Source organism: Rhincodon typus, chromosome 9 (assembly GCF_021869965.1).
Source record: "Rhincodon typus isolate 14 chromosome 9, sRhiTyp1.1, whole genome shotgun sequence".
Classification (NCBI taxonomy): Eukaryota; Metazoa; Chordata; class Chondrichthyes; order Orectolobiformes; family Rhincodontidae; genus Rhincodon; species Rhincodon typus.
Genome location: NC_063340.1, coordinates 16,221,614 through 16,239,058, shown reverse-complemented (window position 1 = coordinate 16,239,058; position 17,445 = coordinate 16,221,614). Strand labels below are relative to the sequence as shown.

At 42.3% G+C, this 17,445-nt stretch overlaps 1 protein-coding gene across 1 annotated transcript in view; it reads left to right on the top strand.

Moving 5' to 3' along the window:
- Positions 1-17,445, top strand: part of mthfd1l (methylenetetrahydrofolate dehydrogenase (NADP+ dependent) 1 like) — a 146,398-nt gene that overhangs the window by 44,584 nt on the left and 84,369 nt on the right. The window contains exons 16-20 of the mRNA XM_048601418.1: positions 2,811-2,913; positions 6,706-6,782; positions 9,003-9,143; positions 11,363-11,431; positions 14,749-14,860. Coding sequence (XP_048457375.1) covers positions 2,811-2,913; positions 6,706-6,782; positions 9,003-9,143; positions 11,363-11,431; positions 14,749-14,860 — 502 coding nt within the window. The remainder of the gene's footprint in view (positions 1-2,810; positions 2,914-6,705; positions 6,783-9,002; positions 9,144-11,362; positions 11,432-14,748; positions 14,861-17,445) is intronic.

Below are 17,445 nucleotides of genomic sequence, written 5' to 3'. Positions count from 1 at the left end.
TGCTGCCTGGCCTGCTGTGTTCCTCCAGCTCCACACCTTGTTATCTCAGACTCCAGCATCGGCAGTTCTTACAATCTTTTGAGCTACTAATGGGGACTATTTGTGGTTGACAGTGGGTTGTGTGTAATAGCAGACCATTACCAATTGTTTAGGAGCAAATTACTGCAGACGTACTGAATCTGTACTGAAAACAACAAATGCTGGAGATCGCAATGGGCCAGGCAGCATCCATGGAGAGAGAGAACAAGCTAACATTTCGAGTCTGGATGACTCTTCATCAGAGTTGAAGTGAAGTGTGGAAGGCGCAGCATTTATGCTGTAGATGGGGGTGGTTGGTTGGACTGCTAGGGGTGAAAGGATGTTGATAGCTCAGATTAAGTTACAACTGATTGGACTTAATATTGAGTTCAACATCTTCACATTGTGAATCGACTCCCATGCTTTCCCTTTCTTTTCGCTTTACTTGTTACATTCCCTGTCATCATGACCTCTCTCCCCTTTCCCCCAACCCCAGTGGGCCTGTCTGTTCTTTCAAGTCTGGCAGTTAGACACACCATTGTTCTGCTGTTTTCATGTGGATGCTGCCTGACCCGTTGTGATCTCCAGCATTTGTTGTTTTCAGTCCACCTATTGTTTACTCCTTACCTCTATCTTCTGCGCAAAAACCAACATTTTCCACGCTACCATCAGTTCTGAGGAAAGGTCACTGGATCTGAAGCGTTAACTCTGATTTCTCTCCTCAGATGCTGCCAGACCTGCTGAGTTTTTCCAGCACAATGGTAATGTGGGCTCGAAGGATAATGATGGCAGCACGCAGAGTATGAGTTGGTATTCCCTAGAGCATAGGAACTCTAAAAGTGATTTAATGGTATTTCAAATGACCAAAACAGCTGCTGAGGTAGGTAGGGAGGTTGATTCATCCCATGGGAGTCCAGAACAGTGGGGTGTACAACCTTTACAGGGGTACTGTTAGAAACCAGTGTCCTTCAAGGAATGCTTTCTCCAAAAAGCTGTTGAATGTTATCACTTGAAAATTTGAAGGATTCCTGTTAGATATGCATGTTATAGTATCTGGAAGCAAGATGAATAAATAGGTCGTTTTGGTCATGTAATGTGCCTTAAAGACCATCGCCTACTGGCTCTGACCTCTATATAATTATTAAGTGCTTTGAGAGGCTGGTCATGGCCCACATCACCTGTAGTCTCCCAGTCTGCCTTGATCCCCTACAATTCGCTTACCAATGTAACAGATTCACAGCAGACACCACTTCCTTAGCCCTGCACTCATCCCTGGAACATCTGGATAACAAGGACTCCTACATCAGACTCCTAAAAATCAACTACAGCTCCGCCTTCAACACCATTATTCTCTCCAGACTGATCTCAAGACTCAGAGACCTTGGTCTCGGCTCTGCCCTATGCACCTGCATCCTCAGCTTTCTGACCCACAGGCTGTAATCAGTGAAGATGGATAACTGCACCTCCTCCTCGATAACGCTCAATACTGGAGCCCCCCAAGATGCGTCCTCTGTCCCTTACTGTACTCCCTGAACACCATGACTGTGTTGCCAAATTCTGATGCAAGTTTGCTGACTACATCACTGTGGTAGGATGAATATCTAACATCAACAAGTCAGACTACAGAAGAGAGAGGGAGGGCTTGGAGACATGGTACAATGAACATCCTCTCTCTCAATGTCGGCAAAGCTAAAGAGCTGATCATTCTCTTAAGAAAAAAAGAGAACACTCCCTCATCTATATCAACAGAGCTGAGGTCGAGAGGATGGAGAGCGTCAAGTTCCTAGGAGTGACGATAACTGACAAACTGTCTGGACATCCCGCATAGATGCAACAGTCAAGAAGGCACAACAATGCCGCCTCTTCCTCAGGCGGCTCAGGAAATTTGGCATGTTCGTAAGGACCCTCGCCAACTTCTACAGATGCACCACTGAAAGCGTACTGTCCGGCTGCATAATGGTGTGGTATGGCAGCTACTCTGCTCAGGACTGTAAGAAACTACTGAAGGTTGTTTGCACAGCCCGGACCATCACAAAAGCCAACCTTCCATCCATGGACTCCATTTACACAGCTCGTTGCCACGGAAAGGCTGCCAACATCATCAAAGACCCACTGCACCCTGGTAATGCTCTCCTACAACCTCTTCCATCAGGCAGAAGATACAGAAGCTTGAACACACACCCCTGAAGGTTCAGGAAGAGCTGCTTTCTGGCCGTTATTAGATTGATGAATGGCCTCTCTCTCTCACTTCAAATAATGCAGATTTTGCTAATTTTGATCTTGCCTAGCGCATGCTGTGTGCAGCGTAACCTATATGCCTCTGTTTTAATTTTTTTTTGTGAACAATAAACAAAGCTTTTCACTGTATTTAGATACACGTGACAATAAATAAATCAAATCAAATCAAGTTTTAAGATATAGATCATATTTAAATTGCAGAGGCGGCTTGATGGATTGCATTGTGCTTGTGTTCCTGTTGTGTTAATGTATTCTAGGCTTGTGTTGTACAGCCCATCAGATATGACTTAGCCCACACCTTGACCTAATAAGAAATTATATTTTAACTTGTAATATTAGTTCAAACATCTTTTGTTAAATACATTAATCTGTTCCATTTTCTTTGACTGGAGCTGAATTGATTTAGTTATAATGTCTACTGTCTGATTGCTTACTTTGTTTGAATTTCTGTCCTAGTCAAATGGGTTTTGTGTACAGAAGAAATGCTTACACGTGGTAGGCACAGATCTATAGCAATCGGCTGTGTTTCACAATATTTGTCTTTTCCAATGCAGCGATTGGGGATCCAGAAAAAGGACCCCCGCCAACTGACCCCAGAAGAAATCTCAAAATTTGTTCGTTTGGACATTGATCCATCTACAATTACCTGGCAACGAGGTGAGAGGTATTTAAAAAGCCAGCGTAAAATTTTTGTTTAATCCGGGACGGGCAAAGTAATTGGAGGGAACATAGAGCCGTGGAGATGTACAGCATGGAAACAGACCTTTTGGTCCAACTCGTCCATGCCAACCAGAAATCCTAAACTAATCTAGTCCCATTTGCCAGCATTTGGCCTATATCCTTCTAAACCCTTCCTATTCATGTATCCATCCAGATAACTTTTTCATGTTGTAATTGTACTAGCCTCTCCCACTTCCTCTGGCAGCTCATTCCATACACACACCAACCTCTGCATGAAAACATTGCCCCTTAGGTGCCTTTTAAATCTTTCCCTTCTCACCTTAAACTTATGCCCTCTAGTTTTGGAATCCCCCACCCCAGGGAAAAGACCTTGTCTGTTTACCCTATCATGCCCCTCATGATATTATAAACCTCAGTAAGGTCACCCTTCAGCCTCTGACACTCCAGAGAAAATAGCTCCAGCCTATTCAGCCTCTCCCTATAGCTCAAACCGTATATCCCTGGCCAGCATCCTTGTAAATCTTATTCGGAGCCCTTTCAAGTTTCACAACATCCTTCCTATAGCAGGGAGACCAGAATTTCACGCAGTGTTGGTAGATGCCGCCTTCACTATCCTATTTACTTGTGACTCCACTTTCAAGGAACTATGTACCTGAACCCCAAGGTCTCTGTCCAGCAACACTCCCCAGGACCTTACCATTAAGTGTATAATCCTGCCCTGATTTGCCGTTCCAAAATGCTGCACCTCACATTTATCGAAATTAAATGCCATCTACCACTCCTCGGCCCATCGGATCAAGGTCTAGTTGTACTCTGGGGTAACCTTCTTGGCTGTCCAATTTTGGTGTCATCTGCAAACTTACTAATCAAGGCCTCCTACGTTCCCATCCAAAACATTTATATAAATGACGAAAAGCAGTGGGCCCAGCGCTAATCCTTGTGGTCACAGGCATCTAGTGTGAAAAGCAACCCTCTACCACCACCCTCTGTCTCCTGCCTTCGAGCCAGTTCTGTATCCACGTGGCTAGTTCTCTGTATTCCTTGTGATCTAACCTTGCTAACCAGTCTACCATGAGGAACCTTATCATATACCTTACTGAAGTCCACATAGATCATGTCCACTGCTCTGCCCTCCTGAATCCTCTTCGTTATTTCTTCAAAAATTCAAGTTAGTGAGGCACGATTTCCCACGCACAAACCCATGTTGACCATCCCTAATCAGTCACAGCCTTCCCAAATACATGTAAATCCTGTCCCTCAGGATTCTCGCCACCAACATCAGGCTCGCCAGTCTGTGGTTCCCTGGCTTTTCCTTACCACCTTTCTTAAATAGTGGCACCACGTTAGCCAACCTCCAGTCTTCCGGCACCTTACCTGTGGCTATCGATGATGCAGATATTTGATAGGGGCTCCAGCAATCACTTCGCTAGCTTCCCATAGAGCTCGAAGGTATATCTGATCAGGTCTGGGGATTTATCCATCTTTATGCATTTTAAGCCATCGGGCACCACCATCTCTGTAATATGGACATTTTTCAAGATGTCACTATTTCCCCATGTTCTATATCTTCATATCCTTCTCCACAGTAAACACTGATGCAAAATAATTGTTTAGTATATCCTCATTTCCTGCAGTTCCACACATAGGCAGCCTTGCTGATCCTTAATGTGGCCTGTTCTCTCCCTCGTTACCCTTTTGTCCTTAATGCATTTGTAGAATCCTTTTGGATTATCTTTAGCTTTGGCAAACAGGGTTATCTCATGTCCACTTCTTGCCCTCCTGACTTCCCGCTTAAGTATACTCCTACTGTCTTTGTACTCTTCTAGGGATTCACTTGATCCCTGCTATCTATACCTGACATATGCTTCCTTCTTTTTCTTGACCAGAACCCTAATTTCTGTTGTCATCAGCATTCCCCATACCTACCAGCCTTGCTGTTCACCTTAATAGGAACACACTGCCTTTGAACTCTTGTTATCTCATTTATGAAGGCCTCCCATTTTCCAGCCATCCCTTTACCTGCGAACATCCACCCCCAGTCAACTTTTGAAAGATCTTGCTGTATACTGTAAGAATAGGTCCTTCCTCCAATTTAGAACTTTAACTTTTAGATCCAGTCTATCCTTCTCCATTAGTATTTTAAAACTAAGTGTTATGGTCAATGGCCCCAAAGTGGTCCCCCACTGACACCTTAGTCACCCGTCCTGCCTTATTTCCCAACAGTAGGTCAAGTTTTGCGCCTTCTCTAGTAGGTATATTCACACATTGAATCAGGAAGTTTTCTTAGACACACTTAACAAATTCCTGTCCATCCAAGCCCTTAACACTATGGCAGTCCCAGTCTATGTTTGGAAAGCTAAAATCCCCTTCCATAACCACCTTTTTTTTTTAAATTCACTTGTGGGATGTGGGTGTTGCTGGCTGGCCATTTATTGCCCATCCCTAGTTGCCCTTGAGAAGATGGTGGTGAGCAGCCTCCTTCAGCCGCTGCAGTCCACGTACTGTGGTTGACCCACAATGTCATTAGGGAGGGAATTCCAGGATTTTGACCGAGCAACAGTCAAAGAACGGTGTGTTATTTCAAAGTCAGGATGGTGAGTGGTTTGGAGGGGAACTTGAAGGTGTTGGTGTTTCGATATATCTGCTGCCCTTGTCCTTCATGATGGGTTTGCAAGGTGCTTTCTGTGGATCTTTGAATTTCTGCAGTGCATCTTGCAGATAATACACCCTGCTGCTACTGAGCATCAGTGGTAGAGGGAGTGGATGCTTGTGCCAGTTCAGTGGGCAGCTTTGTCCCTGATAGTGTCAAGCTTCTTGAGTGTTGTTGTTCTCCCAGATAACTGAGATCTCCTTGCAAATTTGCTTCTCCGTTTCCTGCTGACTATTTGGGGGTCTACAGAATTATCACATCGTGTGAAATTATTTACTAGTTTTAAAATCAAAGAATCTGTCAGGTCGGTGATTGGAAATGCTGAGTAACTATTATTCCAATATATCTCGGCCTTCGACTGTATGAATGGGAGTAAAATCCTGCAATTAGACAATGAAATTTTCCAAACTATTTGACGGGTGCTGCAGTGGAATCACTACTCAAACATAGGAAATGTGACAGCCAATTTGTACAGAGATAGGTCCTACAACCAGCAATTTGCCAATGATTAGATCACGTACTTAGTGATGCTGGCAGAGGAATAAGTACTTGCTATGACCTGGAAAGAACACCACTTCCTCAAACAAGTGTCATGGGACATTTATCTGAGACAGCAGTCGTGTACTGTACTGTACACTGCCCAGCTTGATCATCTCTTGGGTGGCCTTACTTCTCTCTTTCCACCCCTCCGACCCCTTCCCCCTCTCTTTCCCCCCCCCCCCCCCGATCTCTTCCCCCTCGTGCACTGTCTTATGTGCTCTTGCTCCACTTCCCTTGGTCCCTTTCTCCCATCAGCCCCACTCTAAGTCCTCTCTTCCCGCCACCCACTTGCCCTCCCTCTCACTTAGCTGCATACCTGCCCCCCTTGTTCCGCCCTCCCATCCTTACCTGTCCCCCAGCCATTCGCTCAGCCCCACTCACCACCAATTCGCCCCCGCCAAGTTAGTTCGCTCGCTCTCCCAGCCCTGTTTGCTTGCCGCTTGCCCCTTGCCCTCCCCACCTCTGCTCGTGCACTTGACGTTTTCCCTCAACCCACACTTTCATTCAAACCTATTGCACTCACTCTTTACCTGGTTCTGTTACCTTAAGTTATTTTTATAATTTACATTTTCTTTCAGTGCTTGATACAAATGATCGTTTCTTGCGGAAAATGACAATAGGGCAGTCGAGTACGGAGAAAGGATTTGCTCGTGAGGTATGAGCCTTTTTTTTGCACACCATTAAGTAAAATCATGAGGCGCTACACTAACTTTGAGTTGTGAAACTTAAAATATCTTTGTATTTGCTGGAAACATTGGATAATTAGGGCAGTGGATGGTATGAGCTGGTAAGGCTGTGAGACATCCAGCTGGCACCATTTCAGCTGCTTCTGACACTCTCGGGTTGCCCATGCAAATGCCCTGACCAAGGTTATATACCAGGTGGACTTTCTCCAATTATGTACCTGATCCAAACTTCAGGCTCTGAAGTCTACCCACTCTGAATCCTGTTGGTAAAAGGCCATCTTCACTGGCTGAGCGTCCACTGATGTTATCCAGTTCTCTGCCATGCAGCTGCACCTAAAGTTGAGCTGGCTGTCATTTACTGCTGTGCACTATCAGAGTTGGCAAGAACAGGAACACTGCAAGATAGTCAGTGATTATTTGTGTTTTTATAAAACTTTTGATAAAATGTGTTATTTCAGGCACACAAAAAAAATTAAAATCATTCCTGGGCATAGACTATGTACAAAGTGCAGTCAATGGGATTAATGTACTTTGTTGTTTGTTGGTTGGCATAGATATTGTAGGCTGAAGGACCTGTTTCCATGCTATATGACTATCTGAGTAAGGATTGGCAGAATTCCTAACAATCTGCACAATTTGCAACGAATGCTGCCACCAACTGGTCACAAATTAAATTTTTATTAGGATGTTACAGAGCAGTGGGTGGAAAAAGAAAGCCCAACATCAGGGTAAAATTTGCACATCTGTGGAGAGAGAGGAATGTGAGTTGGAATAATTGGACAATTCTTTCAAGGAGCTGGCATGGGCATTATGGTCCAAATGGTCTCCTGCACTGCAAAATGCTGTGATATGGTTTCAATCCAGCTGCCCCATGGACACGATTATGGCAGGTTTATTATACAAGTAGATCAAGAAAAACTGTTGCCATTAGCTCCTTGCACAGAGGTAAGGGACACTGATTTAATGCTTTGACCAAGAAATGCCGGGATTGGGGGATTAAGTGATATCAAAAGGAAATGGGGTGGTTGCTTGAGGATAAAGTGTCAGGACAGTGGGTATAAAGCAGGAATTCAAAGCTAATGTTTGTTCATAGCTTATTTCACAGTCTCTTCTATTTGGAGTACAGAACTGGTTTAGGTGCAAAGTGGATATCTGATCCAAGCTTTCCTCATGACATGGACAGTGATTAGATTAAATGGATCTCTTCATGGTGCTGTAACTGAATGAAGATCAGACAACACATGGATAAATGAGGGCAGCCAATCTGATTGGGGAATGGCTTTCACTGTCCTCAAATCAAGAGTCGCTGCAGCACAGGAATCATTTGGTCTATTATGTCTACACTGACTGTCTGTAGACCATTATTAGTGTATTTTCGATTAGTGTATGTATTATTATTCCCATGAATCCCTGCTTTATACCCACTGTCCTGCTACTTTATTTCCCTCAAGCAACCAATTTCCTTTTGATATCGCTTAACCCCCCTGCATTTCTTGGTCAAAGCATTAAATCCGTGTCCCTTACCTCTTTGTACAATAAGCAAATGGCAACAGCTTTTCTTGGTCTACTTGCATAAATCTGCCATAATCTTGTATCCCCTTTATAAAACTTTCCCTTGATCTCCTTGTGTTGCAGCTTTGACAACACTAAACAAATTGTAGTTCATAGTTTTTTTTGTCTGTGTACGTTTCCTCTGTGATCTGATATTAGGTGATAATAGAGTCATGGGGGTAAATGAAGTTAAATTACTGATCAAGCATGATCTAATTGAATCATGGATTAGGACATGCCCCAGAGGGAAGATATCCCTCTGGGGCAGGTGGGACTTGAGCCTGGACCTTTTGGCTCAGAGGTAGGGCACCACTGCAACATTAAAGAGGTTGTATTAGAGCAATTTACAGTTTGGGACTTTATCCTGGTAATATAAATACAAAACGAAATGAGGACTGAATATGTGGCTTTAGACTCAGTGAGTTGTTCCCTGACTACACCGTCTTGCCATGGATTTCTCTCCCTCTCCTGTATTCAGCAGATTGATTGATTGTTGTTATGTCTACAAGTGAAAAATGAGCAAGAATAGCCTCAGACAAGCAAAATAAAGCCAGTCTAACTGATCCTCTTTGATTCCTCTGCTTTACAGTAGCTGCTGTGGTCTTTAGTTGTTCTAACGTGTCTTTCTCCTCATGAAGGCTCAGTTTGACATTGCTGTTGCCAGTGAAATCATGGCAATCCTTGCCTTGACCACCAGCCTGGCTGACATGAAGACTCGACTCGGTAATATTGTGGTGGCCAATGACCGGAAAGGACAACCAGTTACTGCAGAAGATCTGGTGGGTACCAATGGGGTTGTCATTTATACGTAATATCTAGACATTTGATGATGGTCAAGGGAGGTGATATTGCCAGAATACAAAATTTAGCTTTGTAATTGTTATCAGAAAGAGGTCATTTCTGAAGGAACTGTTTCTGGATCTGGTGGAAGAAAGAAACGGGGACTTGTATTTACATAGCACCTTTTTGTAAACATGGGAAAACTCCAATCGCTTTACAGCTAATATTCTTGAGATGTAGTTATTCAGATGTCGGAAATGTGAGTCAGTTTGCCTAGCAAGCTCCAGTATACAGCAAAGCAACAATGAGCAGATCATTTGTTTGAGTAGTGTTATTTTAAGGGATAAATATTGGTCAGCACAGCAAGGAGCATTCTCCGTATCATCTTTAATATAGTGCCAAGGGATCTTTCACATCTGCCTCAACCAAGCAGAGGGTCTCCGTTTAACATTTCATCCAAAAGTTGGCACCTCTGATTGATAGTGTTGTACTCCTTTGGCATTTCCAGCCTAGATTAGCACTGCAGTCTGGAGTGATAGTTAAACCCCTATCTCTGACATTTTCTACAACTGAGCCAATCTGAAACTAAAAAAGTTGTCTTCTCTGAAATATTTTATATGTTAAATATATTTTCTTTAACAACTATTGCCTCTGAAATTGTAATGAACTTGCTGTTTTTGCTCCAAATAATGAAAAAGGTAAACGACTGTGATTCTTTAAATACAGAGCAGTTCCAGCCCAGCAGTATAGGTTTTTAGTGGCAACTTTTCGCGTTTACTTAAATTCAGTATTTTTCTCAATTTTAAAATAAAGTGAAACACCATTGGGAAATAATCACAGTGGCAATACTGAAGTCTGTCTAAAGATTTATACTTTCGGAATCTCATCTATTTTTATTTCTTTGTAGACTCCCAAAGCTTGGGGCTTTGTACCTCTGTTGAGAGATTGCTTGTTTACCCAAATGTTGGTGGGGGGAAGAAAAAGTCTATTATAGAATGCAACTTCTCTACCTCTAATTGCCTGAGCCGTTCAAGATTCCTGAATTCTGTTAACTCTGGCCTCTTGCACGTCCCTAATTTTTAACTATTCACTATTGGTGGTTCTGTGTCTGGCTGTCTCGGCCCTAAACTCTGGAATTCCCTTTTATCCCTCTCTGACTGTTCAGTTTCTAACGCAGTGCCTTAACGTTCCCTCAACCTTTTGTCAACTGTTCTATGTCTCGTTTGACTCAGTCTCCATTTCTGTCTGCCTGTTCAGGTGTGTTAAAAGATCCCATGGCACTATTTCATACAAACATAGATAATGGGGGCAGAGTAGGCCAATCAGCCCTTCAAACAATAGCTAACTCTCCCTTGAAAACATTCTATGTTTTGGTCTCAACTGCTTTCTTTGGCAAGAATTCCATCAGCTCACCACTCTCCTGGTGAAGAAATTTCTCATCATCTCAGTCCTAAATGGCCTATCCTGTATTGTTAAACTGTGACCCCCTAGTTCACAAAGGAAAGAATAGCAGACAGGACCGTAATGTCATCCCTTTAAAATAAATGTTGCCGCTGACAGTGTAGACCTTCCTGTGTATTGCACTGGACTGTATCTCTGCATTGAATACGGAAGTTTCTGGAGGTGGACTGGAACCTGTGGTCTACTGGCTCAGCAATGACTGGCTTTGCAGGGTTGTCTGTGGCTAGATGGGAGGATTCACCACAATTCAGGAGCCTGTTTCTATGGATATAGCAAGTCAATTATTTGTTTGCCCCTGGGCTTATGGAGTTCTGCATTGTTGTTCAGTCTTTTCCACTTAGGAAGAAGCAGAAAGCAGAAGAATCTAACTGCAGATTTTCATTTAGATAGGTTAAGCTAGGTAAATGGCAGTGCAAGAGTTGGTTGTGTTGGTGTGAGACTGGAATCCCCATAATGGCCTGACTGGATAAGGATGCAGATTTCATCATTCTTAAGGTGAACAAATAGAGTTTTTACATAATTCAGATAGTTTCATGGTAGTATTTCTGATAATTGACTCCATTTTCAGTTTTTTAATTTTGTAGACTGAATTCAAATTCTAAAACTGTAAATGCAGAATTTGAACCTGTTTGTTGCATAATTAGTCAATGTCTGAGAATGCCATGAAACACAACATTGTTAATATATCTGCTTATGCCTATTTGAATACTACACTTGTTTTTTTTTAATAAGTAATTTCTCTGCTCTTTCTGTGTAGGGCGTGAGTGGTGCACTAGCTGTTCTGATGAAAGATGCTCTCAAGCCAACCTTGATGCAAACTCTAGAGGTAAGAACACTTGGAACTCACAGACCTAATCCCAGGAGGGCCTCCCTGGTTAGTTAGGAAAAGAATCAATCTGCATTTAGATGATGTCTTTCTTGACCTCCAGCTTACCCTAGGGGCATAACTGGCCAATAACCAAATATGAAGTGATATCACTATTCTAATACAGGACTCGGCAGCCAGTTTGTGCACAGCATGGTCTTGCAAACAGAAATAAGATAATGATCAGATAATCTGGTTTATAGTTATGTTGGCTGAGGGATAAATTTTGGCCTGGACTCTGGGAGAAATATACTATTGTTCTTGACTAATGTCATTGGAACTTTTCTGTCCCCCTAAGAAAGGACAGGCAGCTTACCATCTTGCTTAAAAGGCGGTGCAGTACTGACCACTGCACTAATAATTTGAATCCAAGTTACATTGTGAATATCCAGGTGTAAGTTTGAATTTTGGCCTTCTGACTCCAAGCTAAGGCTTCTTAGTTTGAGCAATGGTTAACAGCTAATAAGATATATGTAGGTACATGGTTAGACCATTACTCCCCTTGAGACCACTCTGCTGCTTAGTCAGGCCATGGTCATTCTGTGCCTCAAGTCTACTTATTCATCTTTGTTCCATACACAACAAAAATCTGCCTTTAGTTAGAATTAGAATTAGATTTTATTGTCACATGTACTCTAGTATAGGAAGACATGAGTACTGTGAAAAGTGCACAGAGTTGCCATTCTCTGGCTCAATGTTGGTTACGAAACTAGAATTTTTGAAAAAAGCAGGGAAAAAGAAAAAGCCAAAAGGTAAGAAAACGTCCAAATCTTTAAGTCTAAGGTGTTATCTCCATAAAGAAGTTTGGGGTGCTCAGCCCTCCAGGCAGGCACCCAGGCCTATCCACGGCCTGGAGTCTAGGTCAGCCTGTGAGGATCTGGTGGACTGGCAAAAGGAAAGGGCTTTGAATGTACACCAATTGTAGATATTTAGCAAATGGATTTTAGCAGCTTCTATCTCTTACTGGATCCTGAAGCCTCCTATTTTGTCTCTGTCCTGTTCTGTTTTTTATTTTCACGCTTTGAGGCTGAGAATTTTTCATTATGGTACTTTCTCTAGTGAAAGGATGGCTCGTGTTTTCACAGATGGTGCTTGAGGGGCCTGTTAAGGGTTGCAGATGTAAAACAAGTTCCAAGGCAGTTCTTTTTGAAGTTGAAGTCATTTATTATTTTTATATGTGAAGTAATTATGTGGACCTATGCAAAAATAAATGTCATTTTAAAAGAATGTTACAAAAATTCAGTCTTTAGCCTTCAACGAAGGTGAATGAGAGTTTATGAACGAGCTAATTAGCATATAATTTCATGGGAGAAATTTTGTCTATTTGTACTCCAGTTTTCTTTTTCAACAAATGTGGATAGCAAAGGTGTAAAGGAGGTTCCTTCTTATCTTTGTGGCCTTCTGAAGACCTACCAAGGCCCATGACGTGTCCAAAATCTCTGCATTCCTCTAATTCGGTCCCTTGTCCAATTCAAATTTCCATACCTTTCAGTTGGTGAAGGTGCCTTCAACTGTCCCAACTCTCAAATCAAGGATTTTCTCCCTAAACAAATTCCTCTCTACACCCTTCTTTCAGACACTCCCTTGAAATGTACCTCTTTGACCGTTGCTTTGATCATCTATTGAGACATCTCCTCATGTGACTCATGTCAGATTACAGCCCCATGAAACTCCTTGGTACACTTTACTACGTTGAAGGTGCTTTATGAATTAGTTGTGGAAATCAATAAAACCCTGTCAGTGTGTAGGATGGAACACCCTACAGACTGGCCTAAAGCAGGTTAAAGCCATCGAAAGAAAGTTCACAATGTAGATTAGTGATCAGTCTGTGAATCCTTCCACAAATTCATTTTATTCTCCAAAGGAAGAGTGTGAAGATTTACAAACAAGCATCACTGGCAAATGTCAATTCAGCCAAATGCCTCCCACTTGTTTCCTCAACTGAATCAAATGCTGTGTTTGTACCATGGGTAAGAATCGGATTGAAATTTGATTTTCAAAGTATGTTTTCAGTTCGGATGCATGATGGGCGGACTGGACACAGCAACTCAGTTCCCATTGGTTTATTTTGTCCTCAGTCACAGATGGTGCAACAGTTTCAGTTATGTTTTTATGCTCATCCTAAGTCTACCACGTGACATAAATCCATCTTAGTTCCGATCCAGAATGACTTTTATACTTCTGTCCTGCTTATCAGTCATCCAGATAAAATCAACTTGATATTTAACTTACTGTCAGCTGCTGTATTTTGGTGAGAGGAATAAGGAGGCTGCCACTCCTCAAATAATTAAAACTCTAAATAGCATAGAAATGCAAAGGGTTCTAGGGATACAAATTCACCAATCATTAAAAGTAACAGTTTAAGTTAACACAACAATAAAAGTGCAAAACTGAACTCCAAGGTTCATTTCTACACCAATAGTAGCTATTGCTCATTTGATAGCATTCTCAGCTTAGTAAGACAATTGTGTGTTCTATAGGAGCCAGTGATACACTTCAATGGGGTAGTGTGCTGGATATCAAGCCTCGCTATTCCCAGAGTCATTACAAATGATTTTAAAAAGCTGCAGAATTCCCAAATTTATCTGACAAAGAATAGGCCATGTTTCTACATCTAACAAAGTTTACTCCTTATTAAAAGTAAATATACTCCAGCAGAAGTAAGCAACTATGAACTGTTGCCATATTACTCCACTCATTTAAACACTAAGCTCCCTTTTAAATACCAAGCCCCAACAATACAGTGCCAGATTACTTGTTTTCCGAAAAGTGCAGCAATCCCTCTATGATCCTTGTCTTTAAAGTAGTTATTTTCTTGTTTTAGTCCACAATCAAAAATAAAATATCAAGGTATGGTCCTTACACCAGCCGAATGTAAATTGTTATCAAATGTAATTAAAGAAGTTTCCTTTCAGGTTTGTTTGATATTTATAACAAACTGTACAACAATTTTGGATTCCACTCAAGTTGTAATTCTAATTGTCTATGACAAATCATGCATTTTGTATGGAATAACAAGGGCTGGTGTCAGTGTTCCCTCTAGTTTTTTTTATTGTGCTGGGCCTATTTATTGGGGTATGTGCTACATTCCAGATTGTTATGGGTTATACATCTTTAAAGAGAATATTGGTGGGATTTGTTGCCCCTAGTTTACTCTGCTTTAGAGTTCGAAAGAAAATTTGAAATCTTTTTCATTGTAGATGGTTGTTAATGGTGATACTGTATGTGACTCTTGATTTTTAACACCTGTCTCCTTTTTTCCTCTCACGCACCGGAAGGGAACCCCTGTATTTGTGCACGCTGGACCTTTTGCGAACATTGCACATGGTAGTTCTTCAGTTCTAGCTGACAAGTTGGCACTGAAGCTTGTTGGCAAGGAAGGGTTTGTAGGTAAGTGGATTAGTGTATCAGGATCCTTATGTTGCACTGAAGAGACAGTGATGGATTAGGTGAGTGGACAAAACTGGGAGATTAAAAGTTCATTATGGGAATGTTTGATGTTATCTACTTCAGACTCAAGAAAGATAGAGTCAGAATATTCTCTAAATGGTGAAAAGTTAACTGTGGCAGGCCAGAATAAGTTAGGTCTCCAACTACTTAAATCATTCAATCTTAGTGTAAGTAAATTTGCAAGATGCAAGTTCAAAAATGTTAATGAAGTAATGAAATGTTGACCTTTATCTCATGGTGGCTGTGCTACAAAGGAATAGAAGTTGTGTTATAGTTGTATCAAACTCAGAAGTCCATAATAGGGTCTAATCAGAGATTCCATCCACATCACAGAAGAAAGTATTGACTTTGCAGGGGGTTATCACAAATTCACCAGAATTGTGTCAGGACCGAAAGGCTTAAGTTATAAGGATGGATTGTGTAGATTAGGTTTGTATTTGCTCAAGTATAAAAGACTAAGGAGCAACTTTATTGATATTTAAGATAATCAAAGGGTTTGATTGTTTCTTTGCATCTATCTTATTCCCTGTGGAAGAAAATGCCAAAACTGGTGGCGTAACCTTAACGTTAGAACTAGGTTATTCAGGGTTGATATAAAGAAGCATTCCTTCACAGAACGGGTAATGGAAACCTGGAGCTCTTCTCCCAAAAAGCAAACAGCAATAGGTTAATTGAAAAAAGTAAAAACAGAATGTAATTTATTTTTTGTTCATGGTGTAATGCAGATCAAAGGCAGATTGCTGATCCTAAGAATAGGATTAGTCTTATCCTAATTAAATGTTGGACTGGACTGGACTGGAGGGACTTGATGGCCTACTTCTGCTCCTGAAACAACTCCTCAGAGGCTGGTATCCCATCACCAAGTCACCCTTTATTTACATATGAGCAGTTCTTAACTAAAACACTGCCTCGTAGAGAGTCAGGCACTAGAGTGTTAGTATGTCTGACACTTACCCTTCTCATAAACTAAACAAAAAACCAAAAGCATTGTGGATGCTGGAAATCAGAAACATAAACAGAACTGAAGTTTGGAAGAAGGGTCACTGGACCTGAAACGTAACTCTCCTTACTCTCCACAGATGCTGTGAGACCTGCTGAGCTTTTTCAGCAATTTCTGTTTTGTTTCACCCTGTTTATATGTCAGCCAGTGCTCTCTGATTGGACCAGATTAACAGCGCCAATCGGAGAACTCCTATTCTAGAGGTCCAGCTGGCTGAATGCATTACAATCACTGTAATTCCTATGAATGTATGTCTATAACAGGCGATGCGGGAAGATAATTCACTCAGATAATAGGAACTGCCGATGCTGGAGTCTGAGATAACAAGGTGTGGGGCTGGAGGAACACAGCAGGCCAGGCAGCATCAGAGGAGCAGGAAAGCTGACGTTTCGGGTCGCGACGCTTATTCAGAAATGGGGGAGGGGAAGGGGGCTCTGAAATAAATGGGGGGGAGCGCAGTGATAGCAGGTAGGTGGTGGAGCAGATAGGTGGGAAAGATGATGGACAGGTCAAAGAGGCGAGGATGAAGCTAGTAAAGGTGAGTGTAGGTGGGGATTGGTCAGTGAGGTGGGAGAGAAGACGGACAGGTCAAGGAGGCGGGGATGAGAGGGGGGTGCTGGTCTTGGGATGAGGTCGGGGTTGGGGAGATTTTGAAGCGAGTGAAGTCCACATTGAGACCATTTGGATTGCAGGCTTCCAAGGTGGAATATGAGGTGCTGTTCCTCCAGTTTCCGGGTGGCATCATTGTGACACTGGAGGAAGCCAGTGGACTTCACTAGCTTCAAAATCTCCCCACCCCCGACCTCATCCCAAGACCAGCAACCCCCCCCATCCCCGCCTCCTTGACCTGTCCATCTTCTCTCCCACCTATCCGCTCCTCCCACCTCACTGACCAACCCTCACCCCCACTTCCTACCTACACTCACCTTTACTAGCTTAATCCCCGCCTCCTTGACCTGTCCGTCTTCTCTCCCACCTATCTGCTCCACTATCCACCTGCTATCACTGACCCCCCCCCCCCGGCCCATTTATTTCAGAACCCCTTCCCCTCCCCAATTTCTGAAGAAGGGTCCCGAAACGGAAATGTCAGCTTTCCTGCTCCTCTGATACTGCCTGGCCTGCTGTGTTCCTCCAGCTCCACACCTTGTTATCTCTGTTGGAAGATAATTGTTAAAGGTCATCAACTGGCTTACAATAGAAGGGAAGTAAAAATGGGTATCATTGTTTTACATGAGGGTGATGTGTTGAGATATCTTGAAGAATTAAACATACAAGTTCAAAGTTTAAATATTTGGGGATTGTCGACAGTTTACCTTGAGTTGTTTTAAATTGGAAAAGGAAAAGCAGCACCAATTTCCACATGTACACCAATGCCATTCAGCTGTACCTCATTACTGCCTCTCTACACATACACTATCTCTGATTAAATCATCAGATGGTGCAATACAGGATGAGCAGAAATTTCCTCCAGCTAATGGTTTCAGTCTTCCCAATCTCTTTATGCCCCTTGACAATCTGTTCTCCC